This window comes from Habropoda laboriosa, unplaced genomic scaffold, assembly GCF_001263275.1.
Source record: "Habropoda laboriosa isolate 0110345459 unplaced genomic scaffold, ASM126327v1 scaffold23, whole genome shotgun sequence".
Lineage (NCBI taxonomy): Eukaryota > Metazoa > Arthropoda > Insecta > Hymenoptera > Apidae > Habropoda > Habropoda laboriosa.
The window spans coordinates 870,711-896,512 of NW_017100140.1; the positions used below are offsets into that span (position 1 = coordinate 870,711).

A 25,802-nucleotide genomic window follows, 5' to 3' on the forward strand; every position below is an offset into this window, starting at 1 on the left:
TCGTTCGTCTGTCCTTCGGTTTAGTCGTCTATCTATCCGACGCGCAACTACCACCCCTAGTGACTCCCGAAGCGTGACTCCACACTCTGTCCCGCTCCACGTCTCGATCTTTCCTCTGGTCTGTCTTGCTCCACCTCGTCACACTCCCTCTCGCCCCGTTTCATCCCTCTTCACTCTCTCTCTCCGTTGCACGGGGTCTGTCTGTGTCCTCGGTGTACCTACGTAGGCTCTGCGTGCGCGAATGTTCGAGTGGCGGCCCTCGTTCGTGTGACCTGTGGTTTCTCCGGCGTTTTCGCTACCCTTAGTGCGAGCACAGTGCCCATCCGCAGTCCATCATCCGACACGATACGCGAGTACCTCTCTCCGGCATATTCCCTTCTGATGATTCTCTCCCGCTAGTGGTCGGTTCAACGACGATATCCTTGCTAACCCTTCGGAGTACGTTGTGATCGCTACAGGTTTGCGTTGCTCAAGTGACAAGGAACCAGTGACGATAAAATCCGTTCGAGTATCCTCTCTCGCTGACACAACAGTGCGAGGAGGAGGAAGTATCGAGAAGGAGGAGAGGGTGAAAGAGGACGACGTGAAAAATAGGAGTAGCGGTATATTCCCTTCGGTAGGAAGACACACCGGTGTCCAAGTGATTAACGACCAGTGGAAGAGAAAGTGACCCGAGGAAGTGACTCCGTGTTACTCTTCGCGGTTTTACACGCACGGCAACGTCTCGCGAATGGACTAGCGGCGAAGAGGGGAAGAGAAGACCTGGCAGGAGCGAGGAGGAGGTGGAGGAGGAGAAGAGGCGAAGAGGAACGTGGTGGCTACGTGTCAGGCTTGGTGGATAGGAGGAGGAGGTGGTGGTGGTAGGAGGAGGTGCTGACACACGCTCGTACAGAGACACACGGAACAAGGGGTGGTGTTGGTGGAGAGAAAATAGAGGTGGTCGAAGGACGAGAGGGGTGGTGAACATAGAGAGAGGGTGGCACTCGAAAGGGTGGGCCCTCCAAGTGTCTTGTCTCCTATCATCCTGTCGTCCAGGGTATCGCTTACGAATGTCGCGCGATCGAGCGATCCGTCTCCGATCCAGCACGACCAGGAGACCGTCCTGTCGTTGCTAGCTACCTGCTAGCCTAATCATCCTAGCCAGTTACGCCAGTACGAGCTTGTCGGTGGATCGTGTACACACACACACACCTACTCTCTCTCTCTCTCTTGATATGCCGCGTTTCGAGCCTCTCCGCGTGTCGGATAGACCAGCTTGCCCCGCCGTCGGAGCGTCGTCGACGGAGGAGCAGCCTGTGCGGTTCTGACGGGACGAAACAGCCGGGACAACGATCGTGTTCAGTGGAACAGGTGATTGCACGGTGGACTCGTGTGTCGTTAGAACGGAATCTCGCGACAAGATTGCCTTTGGACGTGATTCGACCATGTCTGGCGAGACGGAGATCGAAGTGTCGGTGGTGTCTGAGGAGGATCTCGAGTTGGAAGGGTCTAGGAGTAGTTCTACGCCGGCCGAGCTACTTCTACAAGAGAAGAACGGTAAATCCGGCTGCGGGTTGAACAACCATCACTCGTTCAGCTTCGACGTGGGAAAACCGGCACTCAGACCAGCCTGTAATCCTCAGTACACGTCGTTCAGCATCTCCAGTATACTCGGCAGGCCCGAATCACCACCGGTCGACTCCACGTCGACCGTGTCCGCTGAAAGACAGTCCTCCGACGTCGACAGAGGCTCGCCGTTGCAGGCGAACAACGCGCAAAACTCGCAGAGGATTGGCTCTTCCTGTGATAGTCCCGCCAGAGGATTGTCCTCTCCTACGTCCTTGAGATTCTCGAGCAGTCAGAGGGGAACCTCGACGGTTGGACACGCGATAGAGGGAAGGAATAACGCGACTAGTATCGGGATCGGGTGTGCTACCAGTGCTACCAGCCCGGCGTCCACGTTCTCACCTCCTAGCGACGCCGCAACAAATCCATTACTTGGTCATCAAGCGTCGGCGGACCTGGCGATGCTATCGAGGTATGTTTTCGTCTATTGTTCGTCTGGTTTTTACGGTGTTTATTCGCCAATGGAAGTACCACTTCGTTGAGAACACTCTCTCGGTCTACTCAGAAATCTGTTCAAATTTGGTGATTCGGTTCGTGGTGCACAATCAAGTGGAGGATCAGTGGGTGTTGAAAATCGTTGAATAGGTCACCGGGTAGTCTCGCACAACACGATGCACTCCTTAAGTATCAGAACAGTTGGTAAATGTGGAGTGAAGTTGAAACGTTGCTAAGAAGTTACGAGGAATCGTTGTATAAATTAAAAGAAGTGGTGAGAAATGTTTAATATAGTCGCCTGTTGTAAACACAGTAGGTGTTCTGACACTTACAACCGCGATTGTGTGTAAGTTAGTACATTGAAAGACTCTATTTAGATTTCTGTCCGATGAGAAACTTGAGACATCGTCTTCCGTCGGATTGTAAAATCGAAACTCGCCGCAACTAACCTTGAAACGTGCCCCATTTTCGATACACCTCGTACAACATTGCCCCCGATCGAGGACCAAAAGAGTATAAAGCTTGGGGCAAAATGAAACGCTCCGAACGGTATTTATCGACGATCCACAGGGTATAGTTTATCCGGCGCGCAACTAACGGTTCACGCGTACGCGTCGATACAACTAAATGGAGCTATCAATGTTTACTAATAAGGAATTAGCGCGCGCCATCAATTTTATATCTGTGCCGTAATGTCGGCCGATCGTCGGACTCGCGATAACTATTTCATCGATGATTAACGTCGATCACCGCGCGAATACAAACCCTCGAATTCGTCTCACCCCCAAAGAAACACACCCCTGAATTAACAAAAGAACACACACAAACACCTCGAAAGTAAAGCTGAAGAAACCTGACGAAGCTACAGGCGCGAAGAGAGAATCTCAAGGAAATAAGCCTCGATCACAGAGATCAACTCCTCAGACGCGATAAATCAAAGCAACGGGGCTCTCTTCGAATAACAACATCCGAACGGAGGAAGAATGTGCGTTCTCGAATGACCAGCTTTCGACGATGTTGTCTTTTCCGTCGGGAGAGAACGATGTCGGCCCCTTCTTCGAGTGACGATCCAAAATTAGAAGTGGATGTGCCGGGTCGAGTAGAAAGGCGGTTTCCATGAACCGCAGATGAAATTTTCGTGGGCGTGAGAGTGTCTCTGTCTCCGCGCGAAGGAAGAGACACACAGGAGGAAGAGAGTGCGATGGTTAATTTAGAGGAGTGTGTGTGTGAGGGGAGTGATAAAGTAGCGGGAGAGAACGCGTGCTGGTGCTCGCCTGGGCTTCGGATTATATTATTTGGGAATGGACCGAGGGGTCCGTAATGGGCCTATTAGGCTGTCTCATTTAATAACAACCGTAGCAACAACCACCCTCTTACATTACTTACGTTACTTAGGGCCGTCCGGGCTCTATATCGGATATATCTCGGTGAGGAACTCGAGCCAGGCCGCGCCACAAGGGGCTGCCGCCGAGGGTTCCAGATGATTTTATCAGATTTACACTACCCCTACTCCTTTCGATTGACGGCTCCCCGCTATATAACCGACTGGTTGCTTGCCTGCCTCGTTGGGCTGCCCTCTCGTACTTCTACACTCGGTTCGATGCCTCCAATTGCTTGTTTTCCACCCGTTTACCATTTGATTAAGTTCCACTCGAACCGGCTTGCAACGCCACTCTCGCGCAGGGAAAAGAAACATTGTTTACGATGGGGCACGGCGGTGTCATCGTGATGGGGGAAGATTCGTCGGAGGATCTCGCTCGATCGTTTGTGATTTCGAGGAATTTTTCGGATTTCTTTTAGTTTTCCTTTTGGATTACGTGAAATGGGTACTCGAGCGAAGAATATTTCTTCTTTTCAATTTGTGAAACTTAAGTTTGGAGTGAGCTGTCTTCTTGTTTTACACGTTATAAGAACGTTTCAGTGAATCGGGTACCGTTGACGTAATCGCTGACGTGAATTCTGAGCGATTCATGGGGCTCGTGGTAATCTAACGAATTAATCTATTATCTATATCTCAGTGCATCGTTTTCAACGTTAAGTTACAATGGTACGAAGAGCGCCACGTACCGAGTGTCTCTTTACAATTTCATTTGACGTTCAATATTGAACACAGAAAATTGGAAAAATGTTCGAAAACATTGGATCTGTTACCAATTAGTTAGAGAACTTCTTAACCCTAGAGCTGTCTTCGGGTCTTTTTTGACCCACCGTCTTTTTATACTTTTAGTAATTTTTCTGTTATCGGTTTTACGTTCCTTAACATTATTTTAAACGTTTATCGTCTAGGCTCATATGTCGCGTTGGAAGCAACAATTGTTACACATAAGGTCTTAGGTCCTTTTTCGCCCAAAAGTCTTAAGTGTACAGTCGAAACGAAGAACGCACTAGGGTTAAATATCTAAAATTCTGCAATGCACAGTGTTCTCCAACTTTGCTCTCGATAAGACGTTAAAGACACAAACCAGACTTTACCATAATCGCACGCTCGGTGAACCCAGCAAGAAGTTCGAATAGAAACAGACAAAAAGCTGGCATTAAATATCAACGCTATCGCAAACAAGGTTCAACGTAGAACAAACTTTTCGTAGAAACATCCCGTCATATTATCCTATCATCCTGAAATACTTCCTCGACTCGGTGAAACCGAGGACGAGGTACGATAATCAATCTTCAAGGAGGATAGCCAAAAACGAGGCAAACTTCGCAACACGGTATCCGATGGTGGAGGATCGAATGTCAGGGAGGCGGTGAAAGTAGGAAAGAATCAATTAGGCAACGGTTGCATAATACATCAGCGGATGAAACGGCAGCGCGTAGTCGAAGTTAAGGAGCCTAAGCCTCCCGTGGGAGTAGAAGAACGGCCACCTATCCTCGTTTCGGCCACCCCTAGCTCGCGTCTTCCGCGCGCAGCGGAGGAAGCGAGCAAGCAACTTCTAGGTTTGATTTATTATTAAATCGTTGGCTGCCTAAGGCATCCGTGGCTCGTCTTTGCCTGAACCAAGGTCGGCTAAGTAGACGAAAAGCTTGCACCGCGAAATCTTCCCGACCGTCTCGACGCTTAACTTCCCCTCTCTGCTGGTTGCCGCTATCTCTTTCTCCCTTCGACTGATACGGTAATAGCATTTCCTGCGAGAAGAGATTTCAGCAGAAAGGATTCCCGTGTAGAATATTATCCGAATTAGACGCTCCGCGAATTTACCTCACCCTTCGTCGTATATATGTATGTACAGTTTAGGTGTGTGTGTGTTTTGGATGTAGGGGTGTGTATACGAGTGTATACGTTTGCGGAAGCGCGTTAAGCTCAGAGTCGCGATACCCGTCACTCTAAACTGCTTTCCGTTACCAGGAAACATATTGCGCGGTGGAATACGCCGGTGTCTTAATATTCTTGTCGAGATACGTCGCTGTGGCGTGATTTATTTCGGGGTTGTATGTTGGGGGTGGTTTGAACGTGTTTTTGGAATAGTTGGAGTGTGGTGGTTTGTGCGATTTGTTTAAAATGGGGTGGAGAGAGGGTGTTTTGAATGTTGGAGGTGGTTTGACTGTGTTTGGAGAGTAATTGTGTTTATAGAGAGCAAAAGTATGATACTCTACGTAATTTATTGAAAAGTATGGCGATGAAATATGGAGGGTGTTAAGAAGAAAGGGTGTTTTGAATGTTGGAAGTGGTTTGATTGTGTTTGAAGAGTAACTGTGTCCATAGGAAATTGAAACACTGTAGTTTGCGTAATTTATAAGAATATATAGCAGGGAAGTATACAGGGTGTTAAAAATAGATGATCTTTTGGACGTTCCAAGTGGTTTGATTGTGTTTGAAGAGTAACTGTGTCCATAGGAAATTGCAGCATCGTAATCTGCGTAATTTATAAAAATATATAGTGAAGAGGTGTACAAGGTGTTTAAAAAGGAGGGTTTTTTGAACGTTGGGAGTGGTTTGACTGTGTTTGAAGAGCAACTGTATCCATAGGAAGCAAAAATACGATACTCTACGTAATTTATTAAAAAATATGGCTAAGAAATATAGAGAGTGTTCAAAACAAGGGGTCCTCTGAATGTTGGAAGTGGTTTGACTGCGTTTGAAGAATAACTATGTAAAAAATTTGGCAGAGAAACACACTGGGTGTTAAGAAAACAGTATCTAACAATTTCTCACATTAGTTCAAACTTTCCTAACCATAAAAAATCACCGATATAAAAAAGAAGAACACTTGACAGAAGCTACTTATTCCTGATCTCACTCACGACATGGAACTCACTTTGATTAATCATCTCTCACACCTCCAACACCCTCTAGACTTCCTCCCCCCAAAAATCCCATCGAACATAAAATACTCCACCTTACAAATTCCACCAAACGTAAATCAGGAAAGTATCACAGAGTGATATTCTCCGAACATTCTTCCACGCAACAAGATACTTCACCACTTGAGGAACAATCAGACCAAATTCATCTCCTCGATTACCCAAAAGACGGAGTGGGGAGGGGGGTGGCGCGGTTCAAAGGAACTTCATCCACACCGAAATAATTCAACTCACCGTAGTTGCCGGCCAGTACCAGCTATCAGGTTTAAAGGGGGGGGGGGGGGTTGGCCGCTGGCGGCGAAAGCAGCAGCAGGAGGAGGAAGGGTGGCGCGCGACAAAGCCGTATTAAAATTGATAATATTCCGCGAGGCGAGAGACGGTTCGCTCGAGTCCGTAAATTAATCAGAAGGCCTCGGTGACGCGTAACAGAAACGCGTCTCCCGTTTATCTTCAACATTTTCCGCGCGGTCCAATCTAATTACCGCGTGTTTATCCCGGGAAGCGGAGCGTAACAAATGTAACGGCGTTTCGTTAAGAAAGAAAAAATGAAGAAACGAGAAAAATTGTGTACTGGAGAGAGAGAGGGATAGAGAAGGAAAATCTCACACGGACAAACAGAGAGCATTGAAACATGAGAGATAACAGGAAGCGTCGTAAGAATATCTATATATAGTATTTGTTTCACCTCGCTCGCTCGCTCGCTCGTTCACCTCTCTTTTTTTAACGTGGCTGGTTGGAAAAGTCGCACCGGGCTCCTTTGCAAAGAGAGAAAAGGTAGTGTAGTAGTAGTAGGGAGGGAGGGAGCAACAATATTCAGTAACGTAACCGCAGGCATATGACGTCTATGCGCAAAAGATCTGGCCGAGATAATCCGCGACAGAGTCGGCCTCGTTAATTACAGCGCCGATGAATGATTCGTTAATTAGCGTGGGATCGCGCTCCAAGTTTCAAAGGAAGGTACGATAAAGCCCATTGTGTATGATCGCCCGTTCGAGGGCGATATGGATGTTCAACGTCGGAAACAAATGTGGAATGAACGGTAGCTGGGAATAGACCACGAATAATAATCGCGTCGAAACACAGTTTCTCTCTCTCTCTTACTCCAGGTTCGTTCTACGATTTTTTCTTCTTTTTCCTTTTTCCTCTCTGCCCTCCGTTCCTCCTCCTCCTCTGTGTGTACGTGTGTCGTTTCGATTCGCCTCGTTCCTCTCTCTCTCTCTCTCTCTTCCTTCTCGGCCCCTTTTTCTCTTCTCTTTTTTTTTTTATCCACCAGTGACGCTGATGACGCCTCCGTTCTTCTCGCCCGAAATCGAAAATCGCGACTGCGATACTTTGTATTCTTCTCTATTTTTTTCCCCCCCTCCTGTTCCGCGGTGATGATTTTTTAGGCTTTGAAAAAATGAACCGAAATTGCGCCGGTTTAGAACACACGTTCCGCGGGCAGAATTGATTTGGAGGGGCGGCGGTGGTGGTTCGGCGCTGTGAAATGCTGTTTAAACGATCAATCTACCTATCATTTATTTCCACTATTTCCGGGATATGCAGAGGGTGTTCCTTTTTTAGAGTATCTACAATCGGTCCAATTTCTGCAGAAATATTGCACAGTTTGAAAATACTTGAAAACAGGAATGAAAGAAATTCTTGTCCATGATGGCGGAGGATCTTCAGGAGACGTCCCGTTTGAGGGTAACTTACAGGCCGCGTGGAAGTTTTTAATGGGAGAAGAAATCTTGGCGATGTCTGGCGTAATTAATTCCCCGAGGCGGGGAGAGGGGTTAGCGGAAAGGTTTAATCCGCGAGTGTATCCTGGTCTGGGTTTCTAAAGCCTGCAAGCGTCGCGCTAAAGCAATTAAGGTGTTTCCTTGAAATCCAGTGAAATGAAGTTGTCTCCTGTGTAAGCACAAGCATAAATCCTCCACTTGGCCTGTAACAGGCAGCGAGCGGAACGAAGCCAAGTAGCGGATTTAGCCGAGTACTTTGAAAGCCAATAACTCATTGTTGGGTCATCGTAATGACACTTTATAAGTCAGTACGTAACCGTGAACGTTGTTAGGTAAATCGGTAAAAACGGTGCTTGTTTACTCTGTCAATAACTATTTTCGTATTTGTTGAAAAAAGTTTAATTATGAAAATTAACGCTGAAGCGGTAATCTTGGGACGCTGTACCCTCTTTACATACTTTACTCGAGTTAAAAGGAAAATTACTATGCACGAGAAAATTTTTTTAATAATCTTTGGAGATATTGGAACACTGCACCCTCTTTAGATACTTTACACTTCCAAAAAAGGAGTATTAGTAAGCATGAGAATATTTATTAACAATCTTCGAAAACACATTATGGACGCCATATTGGAAACTGAGTTACTCTTCCAAAAAGAGAAATTTTTTTAATAATCTTCGATAACATATTATGGGCGCCAATATTTAAACACTGTACCCTCTTTAGAAACTTTACTCACAAAAAAGAAAAGAAAAATTACCAAGCATAAGAAATCTATATTACAAAATTTTTTAGTAATCTTCGAAAGCACTTTATGGACGCCATATTGGAGCACTGTACGCTCTTTAAAAACTTCACTCACCCAAAAAAAGAAAACAAATTACTAAGCATGAGAAGTCTAAATTGCATAAAATTTAATAATCTTCGAATGCACACTTCGAACGCCATATTGAAACACTCTACCCTATTCACAAACTTTACTCACCCAAAAAAAATATTACTAAGCACGAGAAATCTAACTTACGTAAAATTTTTTAACAATCCTTGGAAGCACTTTATGGCCGCCATATTGGAACACAAACTCTCCTCCGCCCAAAAGAAAATCACCAAGCCCCAGAAATCATTTTCAACAACCCCCAAAAAACACATCCCTAAAAAGAAAAAGAAACAAGAAACCAAAGAAAATCCCTTAGTCTCTACATAGTATACTCAGCAACACAGCCAACACTTGCACAGAACCACGAGAATTAGCACAAAGCCTGAGAAGAAGAAGAGAGAGGAAAAAAAAGAAAGCGTCAACGATCGGTTCTCCAAACAGAGCCCTTAATTACCAGAGCGCAGAACAGCGGAGAGCCTGTAGAGGTATAGAAGAGTAGGGAGGGCGTGAAACCCTTGCACCGCGTCGCGCGGAAATCGGCGAAGTCTCGAGGCGGTGGCAAACCAGTGGCAGCGACGATTGGCCGCCATCGTGCGTGATCGACTTCTCCGCTTCTTGTCTGCGCCCCGAAACTACCCCCTGCCCTCTCTGTAACGGTACACGACAAAAACGTATCGTGTTACCAGCGATCGTTAACCACGGCATAAAAGAGTTTATATACGCGAGAATGGCACTTACAGTGGCGCGTTCACAAGCGAGGCAAAAAGGTGGAATAATAATCAATACAGTGGAGAAAAAGGGATAATGTCCCTTCGTTGAACATTGGACACACACAGAGAGAGAGAGAGGAAGAGGGTGAAGTTTAACGGACAAATTGCTCGTCGAAAGAATCCCAGTGGTCTATGCTTGACCATCTATCGACTGAGCTTGCTCGAATCGATACACGAAGAGAGAGAGAGAGAGAAAGAAAGAAAGTTCGTATATTCAACGTCGCGTTTCACCAAAGCCGTCTGTATCCGATTATACATCGGCGTGGTGGCTCGTAATCAGCGAGTTTCCTTTCGTGGACACTCGATCGAGCCAATCAGATCACCGTCGAGCTAACAAGGAAAATAAGTTAAGAGGAAGAGGTGTGTGTGTAGGAGGAGTGAAAAAGAGGACGTATCGTGTTAGGAGTCGCGTGGAGAATCGAGGAAGTCGAGGACCCTCGTGGAATCGATCGACCATAAGAAAGAGGAAGAAGATGTAGAAGGAGAAGAGAGCCTGGAGCGGGAAGAAGAGTCGCGCCCCAAGAATGAAGAGAAGAAAGCCTCTCCTCACGGCCATTCATTCCGCTGGCTACCTAAGAAGACGTAAGCCGCGCAGGAATTAGGCAGAAAAAGGTGGAGCACGCTTCTTCTCTGTGTAGAAGAAGAGAAGAGTGTTTGGTGTTTATACCTGCTCCTTAGAAAACCGCCTCCCTCCACCGCTGGTAGGTTCGGATGCTTACAAACAGCCGGTTGTCAGATTTCTTTTATCTTTCCCGGGGCATCTGTATGGCCAATGCCTCCGGCAGCAGCTACTCCTCTTTTACGTTTCCTCTTTCTTAGGTCTAAGACCGACAGGGGATATCTCTACCATCCTTGGTATCGATACGAAACAAACCGGGGATTATAAGCTCTCTTCTGCAAGTGTAGAGTGTAATTATCGGTGAATATGTAAGGGGGGCAGAGTTATAAGTGACTTGGAAATTTTTCACAACAGGATTAGCTTTCGGGGAGTTCGTTGTCTTGGAGAAGCATTTTAAATGTTTCGGGCTTTTCGAGAAAGTGTAGGAAAGATCTATTGGCACTTTTGAGAAATGACAGAAATTGCAGGTTTCATAGATGTTTGAAAATTTGGTTAGACTGTGGAGGAATTTTGAGTACTTTGTGCGTTTTTGCAAAGTCGAATTATCAGGGAATGTATAGGGAGGGACAATTGTAGTTGAGTTGGAAATTTTGAGGAAGAGGATTAGCTTTAATGGAGTTTAAATTTTAAGTATTTGGTGCTTTTTTTGGTGCAAATTGATCAAATTTTCCTCTGCTTCTCTGAACCTCTGAATTTCCTTAGTGCTAAATTTTCCTAAATTTCTCTGAATCTCCTCAGTACTAAATTTTCCCAAATTTCTCTGAATCTCCTCAGTATGAAATTTTCCTCTACATCTCTGAATCCTCTTAATATGAAATTTTCCTAAATTTCTCTGAATCTCTTGGTACGAAATTTTCATAGACACAATTTCGCGTGAAATTCAGCGCCCTCGAATGTACGTATACGCGACGCGTGACCGAAACCTGTGTCCCTGAACGATTAAGGAATCCCACCGCAAGCAACGTGTCGGCTCGACATGCTTCGACCTACCCGAGGAATCGCCTGACGATCGTCGTCGAGCATGAACGCCGAGCATCGAGAGAGAAGTGCATCGACGATCAGATCGTTGCTCGCGGCTGGACTTGCGAGGGAACGAAACGAGGCAGGAACACGGGGGACCTGCTATGGCTTCTGAACCGATGGGCTTCTTCCCTGCCTCGCTCTGAGCAACGATGTGCTCGAACCTACATTTCTCATGACCAACTAAATCGTCGCCACAAATCGTTCCTCTCTCTCTCTCTCTTTCTCTCTCCCTCTCTCTAAACAACAAATAGTCACAGCTGCACTTAGAACTCTGAGCAACGATGTGCTCAAACCTACATTTCTCATGACCAACTAAATCGTCGCCACAAATCGTTCCTCTCTCTCTCTCTCTCTTTCTCTCTCCCTCTCTCTAAACAACAAATAGTCACAGCTGCACTTAGAGCTACGTTGATCAGAAATAACGATCGTGAAGCTGTAACACGCGACCCGGCAAAATGGCCGGTATAATTGAGAGCTCTAGCCCTAGGGGTTGTTGAATGTTGGCAAGTCTGTTCGCGGGGAGCACTGGTTAGACACTCGAGGGTAGAGTGTATACGTTGGTGTTGTTGGGAAGGCTTATAGGTGGAATGAAGATGTTAAAGTGGTTGAAATTGTTACATGAGCTGTTTTAGAAGCCAAGAGTGGCTAACTCTGTTCAGAGATCGTTGATGGAATTTGTTTTATTTGTGGAAAGGCTGGTCGTGCGATTTGATAAATTGGAAAATGTGGAGTTGAGCAGTTTATTTAGGTTGGAATTATAATGGTTCATTTGTGAAAGTCTGATTCGTTATTTTGGGGTCGTCGTAGACTAGGTCGAGTTACTTTCACAAACACTCGTAGATATTAGTTTTTAATAGTGAAATTGGAAAAATTGCAAAAAGTGGAGGAATTTAGTCTCTGAATAGTTTAGCTCATATGTGAAATTTTGGTTGACTATGTAAATTGGATCATTTTCCTGAACACTCGTAGAGTGTTCCCTTAGAAATTATTCATCAATTACGTTCTAGAAACATTTTAATTACTCCTCTAAGTGTCCCAAGCAAAAGATATGTTTAAGTAATTTCCTCAAACGCTCGAAATTAAAAAAATAAATCTTCTTAATGTTCCTTATTCCCTCGGAATCTCTTTCAAAAAATGTAGATTACTCCTCTAAGTATCCCCAAAAAGCAACTTTTAAGTAATTTCCCTGAACACTCCAAAGTAAAAAAATAAATCTTCTTATTACTCCTTATTCCCTCGGAATCTCTTTCAAAAAATGTAGATTACTCCTCTAAGTATCCCCAAAAAGGAATTTTTAAGTAATTTCCCTGAACACTGAAAAATAAAAAATAAATCCTCCCGATATTCCCAGAATTACCAAAAATTAGTTAAACTCCTCGTACTCCTGAATCTCTTTAAAAAAAAATGTAGATTACGACCTCTAAGTACCCTGAAAAGCTATTTTAATATTCCCCGAGAAATTAATCCCTCGTTCCTCCATACTTTTTATCCGTTGAATGTTGGCAGCACTGCTCGCGGGGACGCCTGGTTAGGCACTCGAGGTTATATCGATGTTCTCGGTTGGAACGGATGACGAGGATGTTGAAACCGTTTGAAATTGTTACGAGTGAAAGTCTGCTTAGAATAGAGTTGCAATTGTAGGTTAGGCGTGTGCACGTGTCAGCAGCTACGGTTATCCAGTTCACAGATGCTTAGCTGTAGGTGCAATTCAGTTGCTCTGTAGAAAGCGAAAGCTGTGCGGTGGGTAGGTGAGGTATACTCTCTAGCCGTGAATATCCTTGAGAGATCTGCACTTAAGGACGCAACCTCGAGCAGTTCCATTTACAAATATATCCGGATTTCGGGATTTCGGCCTGGGTTTGACCGGGTTTAAGGTATCACCGAGAAGCTCCATTTACCTTAATCTACAATTAAGGGCGCCTTCAAGAGGTTCTATTTAGGAGAAAACTTGTTCGGGCGAAAAGTAAGAGGAAAGTGCTTGCAGATGTTTCTGCTATATAGATTCTTCATCCCCTAATTACCACCATAGTACTCTTCAACGCAACTGCTTGTCAAATCTTTCGTATCTCGTTCCAAAGAGATATAATTAAAAAATTATCGATGGGGAATTTTGTGAAAAAAATTTAATTCGACGATTTCCTATCCCACAGGAATTTTGTGAAAAATTTAATTCGACAATGTCCTTCGCTCGTGAATAGTCGCTTTTGTTCCAATTTAGGACAACAATGATCTACTGTGGCATCTTGTTCCATCGAACGTCTAAAATACTCGTCATACTTTATCATAGCAATCATCATTCAGAATCAGGATCACGTACGCTGTCATTCGTAAATATTAGGACACCCGTTGTGTTCGTACAGAAAGTATTACACGATTTAAATCACCTTCCAATTTTTTTAACCTAATAATTTTCTGACGACTGTTGAGGCTTACTTCGCTACTACTTACGAACGACAGTGTACACATCTCATTAGACAAACCTTGTACTTCTCATTCATACCTCTAATAATTACTGTAACCAGGTGCGCCATTAAAAGCCTCATCGATCACAAATTCACCTCACATTTTCCACCCGATTCCACCATTCACACTTTCAACCATCAATTCTCCGCGACACTCGAAGAATCGTCGAGCACAGGTAACTAGAAATTCCGTAAGCGGATTTTCACCTAGCTAATAACGAGCACCGGTGTTATTGTTGGCCTCGGCTCGCGTCGCCCTTAATAGGCATAACTCTCTAAATATCCTTTGAACCTGTACCGGAGGAGTAAGTATTGCAAGCCAACCCCTCTTCCTCGAATGTTAATGGCTTCCGTGCGGCGTGGAAAAACGGTCGGTTTTTCGCGAACGCGCAACAAGAAGAGAATGGAAGTCGTTTTCCGCGCGGCCGTCGACCGGATAAATGGGTTTTGGAAACGTTTGCCGGTTTTTTTCGGTGGAAAACAGAGTGAGTAAGAGAGAGAAGAAGACAGGGCCAGGGTGAATCGCGCTCGACGCCTCGGACACGGCCACGTTCCCGAGCTGTAAAGCCTTGCAGCGCTCGTATTCAGCCACCGGTACGCTCGTCCGCCCGGCCGCTTGCTGGAAAACGCGGCCGCGCGTTCTGTTTTAATCCCTAAGGTTTTTTTTTAACGCTGTTTTATTTAGAGCGCGGCTTTAAACGGCTCGCAAAACCGGCGCAAACATTTCGCGCACACGGTTTCACTTTTACGCGGCACAAGCCGACAGCCGAAACGATCCGGAAAAACGCGACCGATACGCTTCCATTGGAGGGGTTAATCGGAACCCCGCGCTGACATTAATCTCTTCTGTGATTTTTTTTTCCCCTGTTATGATGGCTAAGTGTCTTCCAAAGTGGTTCGGGGATAAAAGAAGGTGTTCGGAGAGGGTCGGTTGTTGGGTTCTGATTTGACGGATTAATCATTTGAAATTTGGCTAAGTGTTTCTGCGTTAAGTGAACACCCTGTGTATTCAGTTTTTCGACGTTCCGACGGAACAGTGTCTTCTGAAGTATTTCGTGAGTAAATGGAACGTGTTTGGAGAGGTTTGATTAAGTTTCATTTTGGTGAATTAAAGAGGGAAATTTGGGAAAGTGTTTCTGTGTTAATTTAACACCCTGTGTATTCAGTTTTTCTACGTTCCGACGGAACAGTGTCTTCTGAAGTATTTCGTGAGTAAATTGAACGTGTTTGGAGAGGTTTGATTAAATTTCATTTTGGTGGATTAAAGAGGGAAATTTGAGAAAGTGTTTCTATGTATTCAGTTTTTCGACGTTCCGACGGAACAGTGTCTTCTGAAGTATTTCGTGAGTAAATGGAACGTGTTTGAAGAGGTTTGATTAAATTTCATTTTGGTGAATTAAAGAGGAAAATTTGGGAAAGTGTTTCTGTGTTAATTTAACACCCTGTGTATTCAGTTTTTCTACGTTCCGACGGAACAGTGTCTTCTGAAGTATTTCGTGAGTAAATTGAACGTGTTTGGAGAGGTTTGATTAAATTTCATTTTGGTGGATTAAAGAGGGAAATTTGAGAAAGTGTTTCTGTGTTAATTGAACACCCTGTGTATTCAGTTCTTCGACCAATGTCTTCTAAACTATTTCGTGAGTAAAACGAACGTATTTAGAGAGATTTGATTAAGTTTCATTTTGGTGAATTAAAAATTGAAATTGGGGAAAGTGTTTCCGTGTTAATTTAACACCCTGTGTATTTAGTTTTTCGACCAGTGTCTTCTGAAGTATTTCGTGAGTAAATGGAACGTGTTTGGAGAGGTTTAATTGAATTTCATTTTGGTGGATTAAAGAGGGAAATTTGAGAAAGTGTTTCTGTGTTAATTTAACACCCTGTATATTCAGTTCTTCGACCAATGTCTTCTAAACTATTTCGTGAGTAAAAAGAACGTATTTAGAGAGGTTTGATTAAGTTTCATTTTGGTGAATTAAAAATTGAAATTGGGGAAAGTGTTTCCGTGTTAATTTAACACCCTGTGTATTTAGTTTTTCGACCAGTGTCTTCTGAAGTATTTCGTGAGTAAATGGAACGTGTTTGGAGAGGTTTGATTAAATTTCATTTTGGTGGATTAAAGAGGGAAATTTGAGAAAGTGTTTCTGTGTTAATTGAACACCCTGTGTATTCAGTTCTTCGACCAATGTCTTCTAAACTATTTCGTGAGTAAAAAGAACGTATTTAGAGAGGTTTGATTAAGTTTCATTTTGGTGAATTAAAAATTGAAATTGGGGAAAGTGTTTCCGTGTTAATTTAACACCCTGTGTATTCAGTTTTTCTACGTTCCGACGGAACAGTGTCTTCTGAAGTATTTCGTGAGTAAATGGAACGTGTTTGGAGAGGTTTGATTAAGTTTCATTTTGGTAGATTAAAGAGGGAAATTTGAGAAAGTGTTTCTGTGTTAATTTAACACCCTGTATATTCAGTTCTTCGACCAGTGTCTTCTAAACTATTTCGTGAGTAAAAAGAACGTGTTTGGAGAGGTTTGATTAAGTTTCATTTTGGTGAATTAAAGATTGAAATTGGGGAAAGTGTTTCCGTGTTAATTTAACACCCTGTGTATTCAGTTTTTCTACGTTCCGACGGAACAGTGTCTTCTAAACTATTTCACGAGTAAAAGGAACGTATTTGGTTAGGTTTTGCTTTAATAAATTAAAGATAGAAATTTGGGCAAGTGTTTCTATAATTAATTGAGCACCCTGCGTATTTAATTTCACCATTACGGGAGAAGGAGTCTTCTAAAGTGTTTCACGAGTAAATTGAACGTGATTGAAGAGGTTTGGTTAGGTTCTGATCTGTCAAATTTGTAGTTCAAACTTCTTCTCCACGCTTAACCCTTACACGCGTCACGGACTTAGTATCTTTCCTACAAACTGCAGAAACGATCCTCTGTGCCTTCAATACTTAAAAATATATAAAATCCTAAATAAATTTGTACACTAAAAAATACACAAAAACGCTAAACAGAACGAAATCAATGTAAGGAAGACTTAAACACCCCCAAGTAAAGAAATCCACAAATGAATTTCTCAAACACAGAACGAAATTAACCTAAAGGAGACTTAAACACTCCCAAAAAAAGACTCCAAAACCCAATTTCTCAAACGCAGAACGAAATTAACATAAAGTCAATTTCTCAACTACCCCCGAAAAATGAATTTCGCAAACACACAACTAAAATTAACGTAGCAAAGACTTAAACGCCCGAAAGAAATCAATCGAAAACTGAATTTCCCGGAAATTCAACATCGACTAAATTCCATTTACAGATTGGGCCTGATGTCGTCGTTGATAGCGGGCCGTTACCCGGTCGGCATCGGCGTCGGTGGCGTCTTCTTCCCTTCCACGTTGCAACACCTTCACCAGCAACAGCAACACCAGCATCACTCTCGACTGGCTGCAGCCTCGTCGGCGTTGAGCAACGCCGTTCAGGTCACCGGCCAATCGGACATCGTCGACGCCGACGGCATTCGAGGCGTCCTGCCCGGTGGCGCCGGTTGGCCGTTTCCATGGAGGCCGACGCATGGCCTGCAAACGCTCGAGCATCCGTCGCCGAGCGACGTCGTTGGCACCCTGAGCCGCGTCAGTCCTGCTTCCGCATCCTTCCCGCAAAGGGGTGAGTCTCCGTACACCGTCCAACCACCGTACCCTCGAGCTCTCTCTCTCTACTTTATCCACGCAACTCTCTATCTTCCTCGTTTGATTATCGTGATGGATGGGTGGGGTGATTTTATACGGCTAATTCAACGTTTCCTCGTATTTACCTTCGTCGCGAGTATCCGGACACCCGTTACGTACCTATTGTAAGGACAGAAGGCGTGGAAATTGGAATTCTAATCGCTAGACTGGAGGATTTTTAGGGAAATTTTTTAGAGTGTTGTAAGAGAAAGGGGGAAATATAACGTCCCTTTTTGGCTCAAATTTTAATTAACCGGAATTTCTAGGTTCTTTTTTCTTTTCTGATCGCGTTGTGCTAAAAAATGTAGACGTAGGGTAGAAAATTATTTCATGTGTTAGGTATTGTACAAAGTACTATAATTTGGATATTCTGGGTATTTTTCATATTACCGTGCGTTCGGTGCAATGTCGTACCTTTAAATTTTCTATAAATGCGTAAAAATCCGCGAAATTGTAATCGCTAATAGTTTCTGTCAAATTTAACCCTTTCGCTACTGTAAATTTTAACGCGTAACCTGGGCAAATTTTTACGATCTACTGCAAAATTTCTTATTTCAACCGAATCGTTTTGAAGTTCGTTTTATTCAATTAAAGTGGAAGTGCGTAAATTTCTTCAAGGTGAAGGTGCACCAAAAGGCTTCGACAGTGCGGTGTCAGAAAATTTTCAAAACGCCTATGGCAACGAAAGGGTTAAATGCAGAGAGGAGTAATAACGGATTAAAGACGCACGAACACCTAATTAAGGAAATGGAACCACTTAGCTGCAGCTACTGTCGCAATTATTAGGTGTACAAATTAATTCGGTGCCTTTTTTCACAAAGCCTTCACGACTATATCAACTCAAAGCAGCCACAATTCTTCACAGACGGAATTCGTCAGTTTCTCGATAAATGGAAGAATGTCATCCAAAATAGTGGGGACTCCTTTTAACATTAAACTTGTGCTCGATCTTTTGTAAATTAAATATTAAAATTTATGAGAAAAGGCACCGAATTAATTCGTACACATCTTCTGTGTGAACGAAGAGTAATTTGAACTACAAAGGTGAAAACATGATACAAGCTCAGACACTGGATCATTCAGAAAACGCGATTAAATTTTTCCAACCTGAATTGGAAACCTAGTAAAATAATTTTAATTCACTTTGACGCGCTTTATTTCTTCCATTGACTATACTCGCTGTACTACGAAATTCTGAAGTGAGCAATTTGAGTGACTTTGGATTTGCTTCACTAATTCATTAAGTGTATGACTTATGAACGATTCAGTGTTTAGTAGGAGATTTGGTGGAGGCATTTTGTTTATCCTGAAATTTATGGTTTGTACAAATTCTTGAATAGGATGGAATTTCGAGCTCTGCGAAATTTTTGGAATTTAGGAATTTTAATTGAATATAGAAATTGCGTAGCCTCAAATCTTCCAAAATTATGGAAGTGATTTCAGACTGTTAAATTTCATTTTTCACTAGAACGCGGATTTCTATGCATTTATGCAAACTACGAAGACACAAATGTACACAGAATGCACATAACAATCAAAAATACATAAATAACCCCAAAATATAGTACCAATTGTAATATTTAGCGAACGAAACAATTGCCTATCAAGCTTCTATTTTTTTAAATAAAATAAAATACGAATTTGCCTAAAAATCGTCAAAATTTGCCACACATTCTATACTCTCTCTACCACAGCAAGTATATTTTCATCCTACTCGACAGACGTGTTAATTTTAATAGCTGGCATTTGCAAAACACTGTTTCGACATTCTTAGCCAAGGAGATTCTCGCGAATTTTAAGAATAGCTCGGTTGAAACATTAATCCATCTACTTAGGCGGATAATGCTCCAACAACAGGAGCCAGATTACGATAATCGGCGCAACAAAATTTCCCCTTGGCAAGCCGTATCCCCGAAAATTCCACGTTGCAACAGCCCCCGATTAGAACTGATTTGGCGAACAGGGAATACACTCGCGCACCGAATGTACATAAACATTCTGCATATTGTAGAAGTATGATTATGCGTGAAATCGCGTCGAGTTGCTGGATCATAAATTTAGGCTAGTCGAGCGTAACGGAGGCCTGTAAACATTCTCGTTTCGGGAGGGGAAACTAGCAGCTCGTGCAACTGAAAATCGTTCAACTCGTTGAAACGCTCTATCTCTCTCTCCTCGATCTGTCCGATCTGGCGTGTACTCTTCTCTCTAAATGGAGCGTTGAATAGAGGAGGACAGCGACGATGCGTCTATCGATGAACATCGATTCGTAATCGCGGAGGGATAACGTGATCGACCAATTTGCCATAATTTCTTCCGAATGCTACGTTTACAATGTACCGAATACGAGGACCGAGGATGTGGAAAGGTAACTTTTGGGGGTGGAGCAAGAGACGGTTTGAGAAGAGGTGAATTTTGTCGAGGTTATCAGAGTGTTTAATGGGGAATTTTGGGAATATGGTTTTGAAAGGAACTTTGTTGTATCGGCTATGGAAAGTAAGGAAGGAGTTGTGAATAGAAAAAGTGAATTTTAGCGAGGTTATGAGACTGTTTGATGAGGAATTTTGGGAGTACTGTTTTGAAGGGAATTTCGTTGCGTCGATTGGGGAAATTGAGGAAAGTGTTGTGAATAGAGAAGGAGACAATTTTATTGAAAATGAATTATCAAGGCTATCAGGGCCACTGCAATTCAATTCGAAGAGAAATTTTCTTGCATTCGTTATCGAAATTAAGGAAAGAGTTACGAATAGAAGAAGAGACAATTTGAAGGAAAATGAATCAACAAGGTTATCGGTTCTACTGGACGTGGAATTTTGGAATTCAATTTCTAGAGAAATTTTCTTGCACCGATTATCGAAATTAAGGAAAGAGTTACGAATAGAAGAAGAGACAATTTGAAGGAAAATGAATCAACAAGGTTATCGGTTCTACTGGACGAGGAATTTTGGGAATTCAATTTCAAGAGAAATTTTCTTGCACCGATTATCGAAATTAAGGAAAGAGTTACGAATAGAAGAAGAGACAATTTGAAGAAAAATGAATCAACAAAGTTATCGGTTCTACTGGACGAGGAATTTTGGGAATTCAATTTCAAGAGAAATTTTCTTGCACCGATTATCGAAATTAAGGAAAGAGGTACGAATAGAAGAAAAGACAATTTGAAGAAAAATGAATTATCGAGACTATCACTTCTGTTGGACGAGGAATTTTGGGAATTCAATTTCAAGAGAAATTTTCTTGCACCGATTATCGAAATTAAGGAAAGAGGTACGAATAGAAGAAGAGACAATTTGAAGAAAAATGAATTATCGAGACTATCACTTCTGTTGGACGAGGAATTTTGGGAATTCAATTTCAAGAGAAATTTTCTTGCACCGATTATCGAAATTAAGGAAAGAGGTACGAATAGAAAAAGGAGCCACTTGAATGACAGTGAATTACCAAGGCTGTCGGTAGAATTCTGGGAATACAGTTTCAAGAGAATATTGGCTGCTGTTATAAAAAAAGAGGCAACCTGAACAAGAATTAATTATCAAGGCTATCAGTTTCATTAGACATGAAATTCTGGGAATACAATTTCAAGAGAGAATTTGTTATCAGACGGATTAGATGCAGATTACAACTACAACGAAACTGAATTATCAAGGCTACCAGTGGAATTATCAGAATACAATTTCGAGAGAAATTTTCTTGCACGAATTACCAAAATTAAGCTGTATCTACAAGAAAAGGGGCAACTTGAGCCAACTAATTATCCAAAATCAACGATCAGAGCTATCAGTTCTATTAAACCGACAATTCTGAGAATACAATTTCAGAAAAAAAAGATTTGATCTGAGATAACCGGAATAAAAATTCCAAATTTTCTCGCATCGACCATCGAAATTTGTCTTGTTTGTTTACTCACTGCGGGAAAAACCAAATAAGAAGGGTTTCACGGAGAAACGTAGAAGCAGAATGAAATAATTCTTCTGCAAGGTAGGAACGCGCGTGGATCCGTAAAAGGGAACATAGCGGACAGAGAGAAAAGGGCAAGGCGAGGGTTTGTACGCGTTCTACGTAAGTGTATAAACGCGAGCGTGGACGGCGACGAGATACGGCTTCCACGGCTTCCACCACGACAAACCAACGTCGATCGCCTTACCCGCCGATCGTTTTACTCCTGCCACTTCGCCAAAATACTTGGCAGCTTGCTAGATGACTGACGCTTGCTTGCACCTTAGGCGAGAACCACTGATAATTCTCTACACGTCGCATTTCCACTCGCTTCACACCCTTTTCTTGTCCGTCGTCCAAATTTACGTACCAACTATTGCTCACACGTTTCGCGACAGTTGTAATCGTGTAACGGTAGACTTTACCGTTTGGACAACGGTCCAGGGAAATTAGGGTATTTTGTAATAGTTTTTGGGGACGGATTCGTGGAAAAACGGGGAGTGCGTCGTGTGATGGTGATTCGACAGGTTACACGTTGAAGTTTTATAGAAAAATTTCGAATGTCGGATTTTTGCTGCTATATGTGTGTATTTGGGTAATTATTTCGTGGGGAATATTGGGGAATTGTAATTTATCACTTTCTGAGGAAAGTGTCTGTTCTGAATTATTTTAGCTTCTCGATTCTGAGGTCTTAATTATTGTGGAAAGTGAACTGGAGGTAATAAAAATTTTTCTACGAAAATTTGGAGTGATTTCAGGATAATAAGAATTTTCAGTGCAATTTAAAGATAATGAACGTATCGAGTATAATTTCAAGGTGACGAAAATTTTCCTACGAAAATTTTCAGTACATTTTCAGAACAATAAGAATCTTCCTATGAAAATTTTGAATATAATTCCGGGATAATAGGAATTTTCCTGCGAAAATTTTGAGTATAATTTCAAGATAATAAAAATTTTGAGTATAATTCTAAGACAAAAATTTTCCTATGAAAATTTGAAGTGTCTACTTTTCTAATTACTTTCGTATCATTTTAAATGAAAACACAACAATTTTCAAGGTAATTATTTCACAGAAAGTATTGCGAAAACTGAACTTTCCCAATATTTCACGAAGATCAGAAGGATCCCTATCAAAGACAAAACTATCGTAATAATTTATTACCTATTTACCGAGAAACATATCAATTCCGAATTCCTCCAACTTTCCCACTCCGAGTTCTTAATTACAACGGAATGCAAACCGAAGATACGAAGAATGGATGAAAATCGAGGCGCGAATGGATCGCATCGTTTACAATGGATTAACGAGGTTTTGCACAAAAGGCGCGAAGAACCGACGCAGAAACGACAAATATTTCATCGCCGCGATCGAACACCGATCTCGCGTACGGCTACACCCGATATCTCAGGCAATTATGTCAAAATGGATAAATAGAATATTAAATTAGCGGACTATCAATCGACTAAATATTAAATGCAACAGCCAACCGAGATGAATAGCCCCGTTGATTTACCGAATCACCGCTCGGAGAGAATTTATACGTGCTATATACCCTATACCTGTACATACATACATTCTCGTCTGATGATCGACAATACCGAAAGGGATTTCCTCGCCAATTCTGTTCCCAGTGAGGAAAACGCTTTAAAGAACCAGTTAATTAACGCGTTTAGCGTGTGCCGAAATCGTTTCCGCAGCCATTCAACGATCCGACGAATAAATAGCGCGATTTGCCAAATTGTGCACCGGCGTCGATTCGTCACTTGCCCGTTTCCTCTCTTCATCGTACGCTATAATTATCGAATTGAAAGTGTCTGATAGGAAATCGAAGATTTAATCGCCTCTCGTTCTTTTCTGTCGACAATCAGTTCTCGAGTAAGTCTTTGAAAATACCGTTTAGACGTTACTTTAATACAGTAAGTTTGGATAATTTAGTGGGCATTGATAATTGATACTGTGAATTTAGCAGGTGAAATGGATGAAAAAGGTTCGTGTGAAGTTGTGTCTGAAAATTTGTAATACAGAAGGAACGTTTAAAAAATTTTGGGAATCGCTATTTCGCCGAATGGAAGCTTGTATCACTGCAGAAGGAGAGAGATTTGAACAATTGTCATTACTCGAAGCTTCATAAAATCGAGAGAATAATTGAAAATAATGACAGTCACTTACGAAGCAGTAACTATAAAAAACTATGAAACCGAGAAGCATCGTTCAATTTTGCTTAAAAACACAACGATTCTTTCCATTCTTCCAGAATCCACGCAATGATTTTTTTTCACTGCTTTGAACTTTTTAACGAATCGTTTAAAAAATTCAGTTCATAGGAATTTTTTTCAATTTTTTCGCCTTCCGAATATTCTGTATTATTTTGACAGTAATATATGAAACACCCGGTATATAGTACTTTTGTAACATTTCTACTGTTCCGATTTGAAGATGAGAATAACGAAGTTGAGATTAAGTTTCGTTTAGCATTGTTCGTATACGAGCCGTATAGGAATTTATAACAGAGTCATTGGCCATGATAGTATCCATTTAATTGGTCTGATTCGCCACAATGACAATAAACTACCGATCATCGCTGGGACTCAATGCATACGTTTCCATTACGGCGTATACGACCGCGCCTATCAGCAAATTGGAGCGTTAATCGGTATCGATGAGCGGTCTCTCCTGTACAGGCCAAAAGCCCACGCATTATCTTATCCGCCGGCTACTTTGCATCGATTATCGTCCATTTTAGACGACAAGACATTCAAGCGACTGCATCGATAGTTTCTGCTTTGCGGCGAAATCGATTCCCGCAATAGACCAGCAATTCCAATCCCCGCTCAGAACTCCGACAATAAGACGGGGGGTCTCCATCTTGTTATAAATCGATCCTCCACAATTTCCTCCTCCAACCCTCTCTGTCGCTTTTTACTCCAACTTATACCACGCTGTTCTCTATCCGACAAATGGGAATTGGAATACTGTGAATTTTGGGGCTGGGATTAGGTTCAGTTCCATTTTAGTGGGAATTGGACCTAAATAATTTCAAAATTTGAGGTTAGGACAAGGTTGAGTGCCATTTTAGTGGGAATTGGACATAAATAATTTCAAAATTTGAGGTTAGGTTAAAGTTGAGTTCCATTTTAATATGAATTGGACCTAAATAATTTCAAATTTTGAGGTTAGGACAAGGTTGAGTTCCATTTTAATGTGAATTGGACCTAAATAATTTCAAATTTTGAGGTTAGGATAAAGTTGAGTTCCATTTTAATGGGAATTGGACATAAATAATTTCAAATTTTGAGGTTAGGATAAAGTTGAGTTCCATTTTAATGGGAATTGGACATAAATAATTTCAAATTTTGAGGTTAGGATAAGGTTGAGTTCCATTTTAATGGGAATTGGACATAAATAATTTCAAATTTTGAGGTTAGGATAAGGTTGAGTTCCATTTTAATGGGAATTGGACATAAATAATTTCAAATTTTGAGGTTAGGATAAAGTTGAGTTCCATTTTAATGGGAATTGGACATAAATAATTTCAAATTTTGAGGTTAAGGTAAAATTGAGCTTCATTTTTTGGGAATTGGACGTTCACAGTTCCAAATTTTGAGGTTAGAGTAAAGTTGAACTTCATTTAATTGGGAATTAGACCTTCACAGCTCCAAATTTTGAGGTTAGGATGAAGTTAAGTTTCATTTTTTGGGAATTAAACCTCCACAGTTCCAAATTTTGAGGTTAGGATAATTTTATTGGGAATTAGACCTTCGCAATTTCTCCTCAAATCCACCGACGCTTTTTACTAAAATTTATAGCACAGTAATGTTTACCTATCAAATCTAAATTGCAATATCGTCACGTTTGAGATCATTTCAGAATCATAAGCATATCACCGACATCCATATCCCCTCAAATCCTCCCTAACCCTGTGCAATCCACAACGCTCAATCTCTCTCTAATAAAATCAAAGCAATCAAAACTACCTCCAAACGAATTATAAAAACAAACCTCCCCAATTCTCTCTCAATCCTCGATCCCACACGTTTCCCCAACAACTGTACATACACTATCCCCGTTACACCCGATCTACACCCCCAACCAAACATCAACTGAACAATATATTAAACCAGCACGAATCCCGTTTCTGCTCGCAGACGACCTGGACGACGATAACGGGGAGGAGCGTCTGCACCGGACGCGTAGTCCGTCGACGGGCGACGAGGGCCACGACGACCTCGGCGAACAGGACGACTGCCCGGAGGCGGACGGCGAAGGGGAATCGACGAACTCAACCGGCCTTCACGGTGGAAACGGCGCCGGTGGAACAGGGACAGGAGGTGGAG

At 42.3% G+C, this 25,802-nt stretch overlaps 1 protein-coding gene across 1 annotated transcript in view; it reads left to right on the forward strand.

The window, feature by feature from the left end:
• The first annotated feature begins 1,424 nt into the window (after nucleotides 1–1,424).
• LOC108579990 (homeobox protein Hmx) overlaps nucleotides 1,425–25,802 on the forward strand; it is a 33,266-nt gene continuing 8,888 nt past the window's right edge. The window contains exons 1-5 of the mRNA XM_017943642.1: nucleotides 1,425–1,804; nucleotides 1,880–2,017; nucleotides 17,123–17,469; nucleotides 23,435–23,437; nucleotides 25,614–25,796. Coding sequence (XP_017799131.1) covers nucleotides 1,425–1,804; nucleotides 1,880–2,017; nucleotides 17,123–17,469; nucleotides 23,435–23,437; nucleotides 25,614–25,796 — 1,051 coding nt within the window. The remainder of the gene's footprint in view (nucleotides 1,805–1,879; nucleotides 2,018–17,122; nucleotides 17,470–23,434; nucleotides 23,438–25,613; nucleotides 25,797–25,802) is intronic.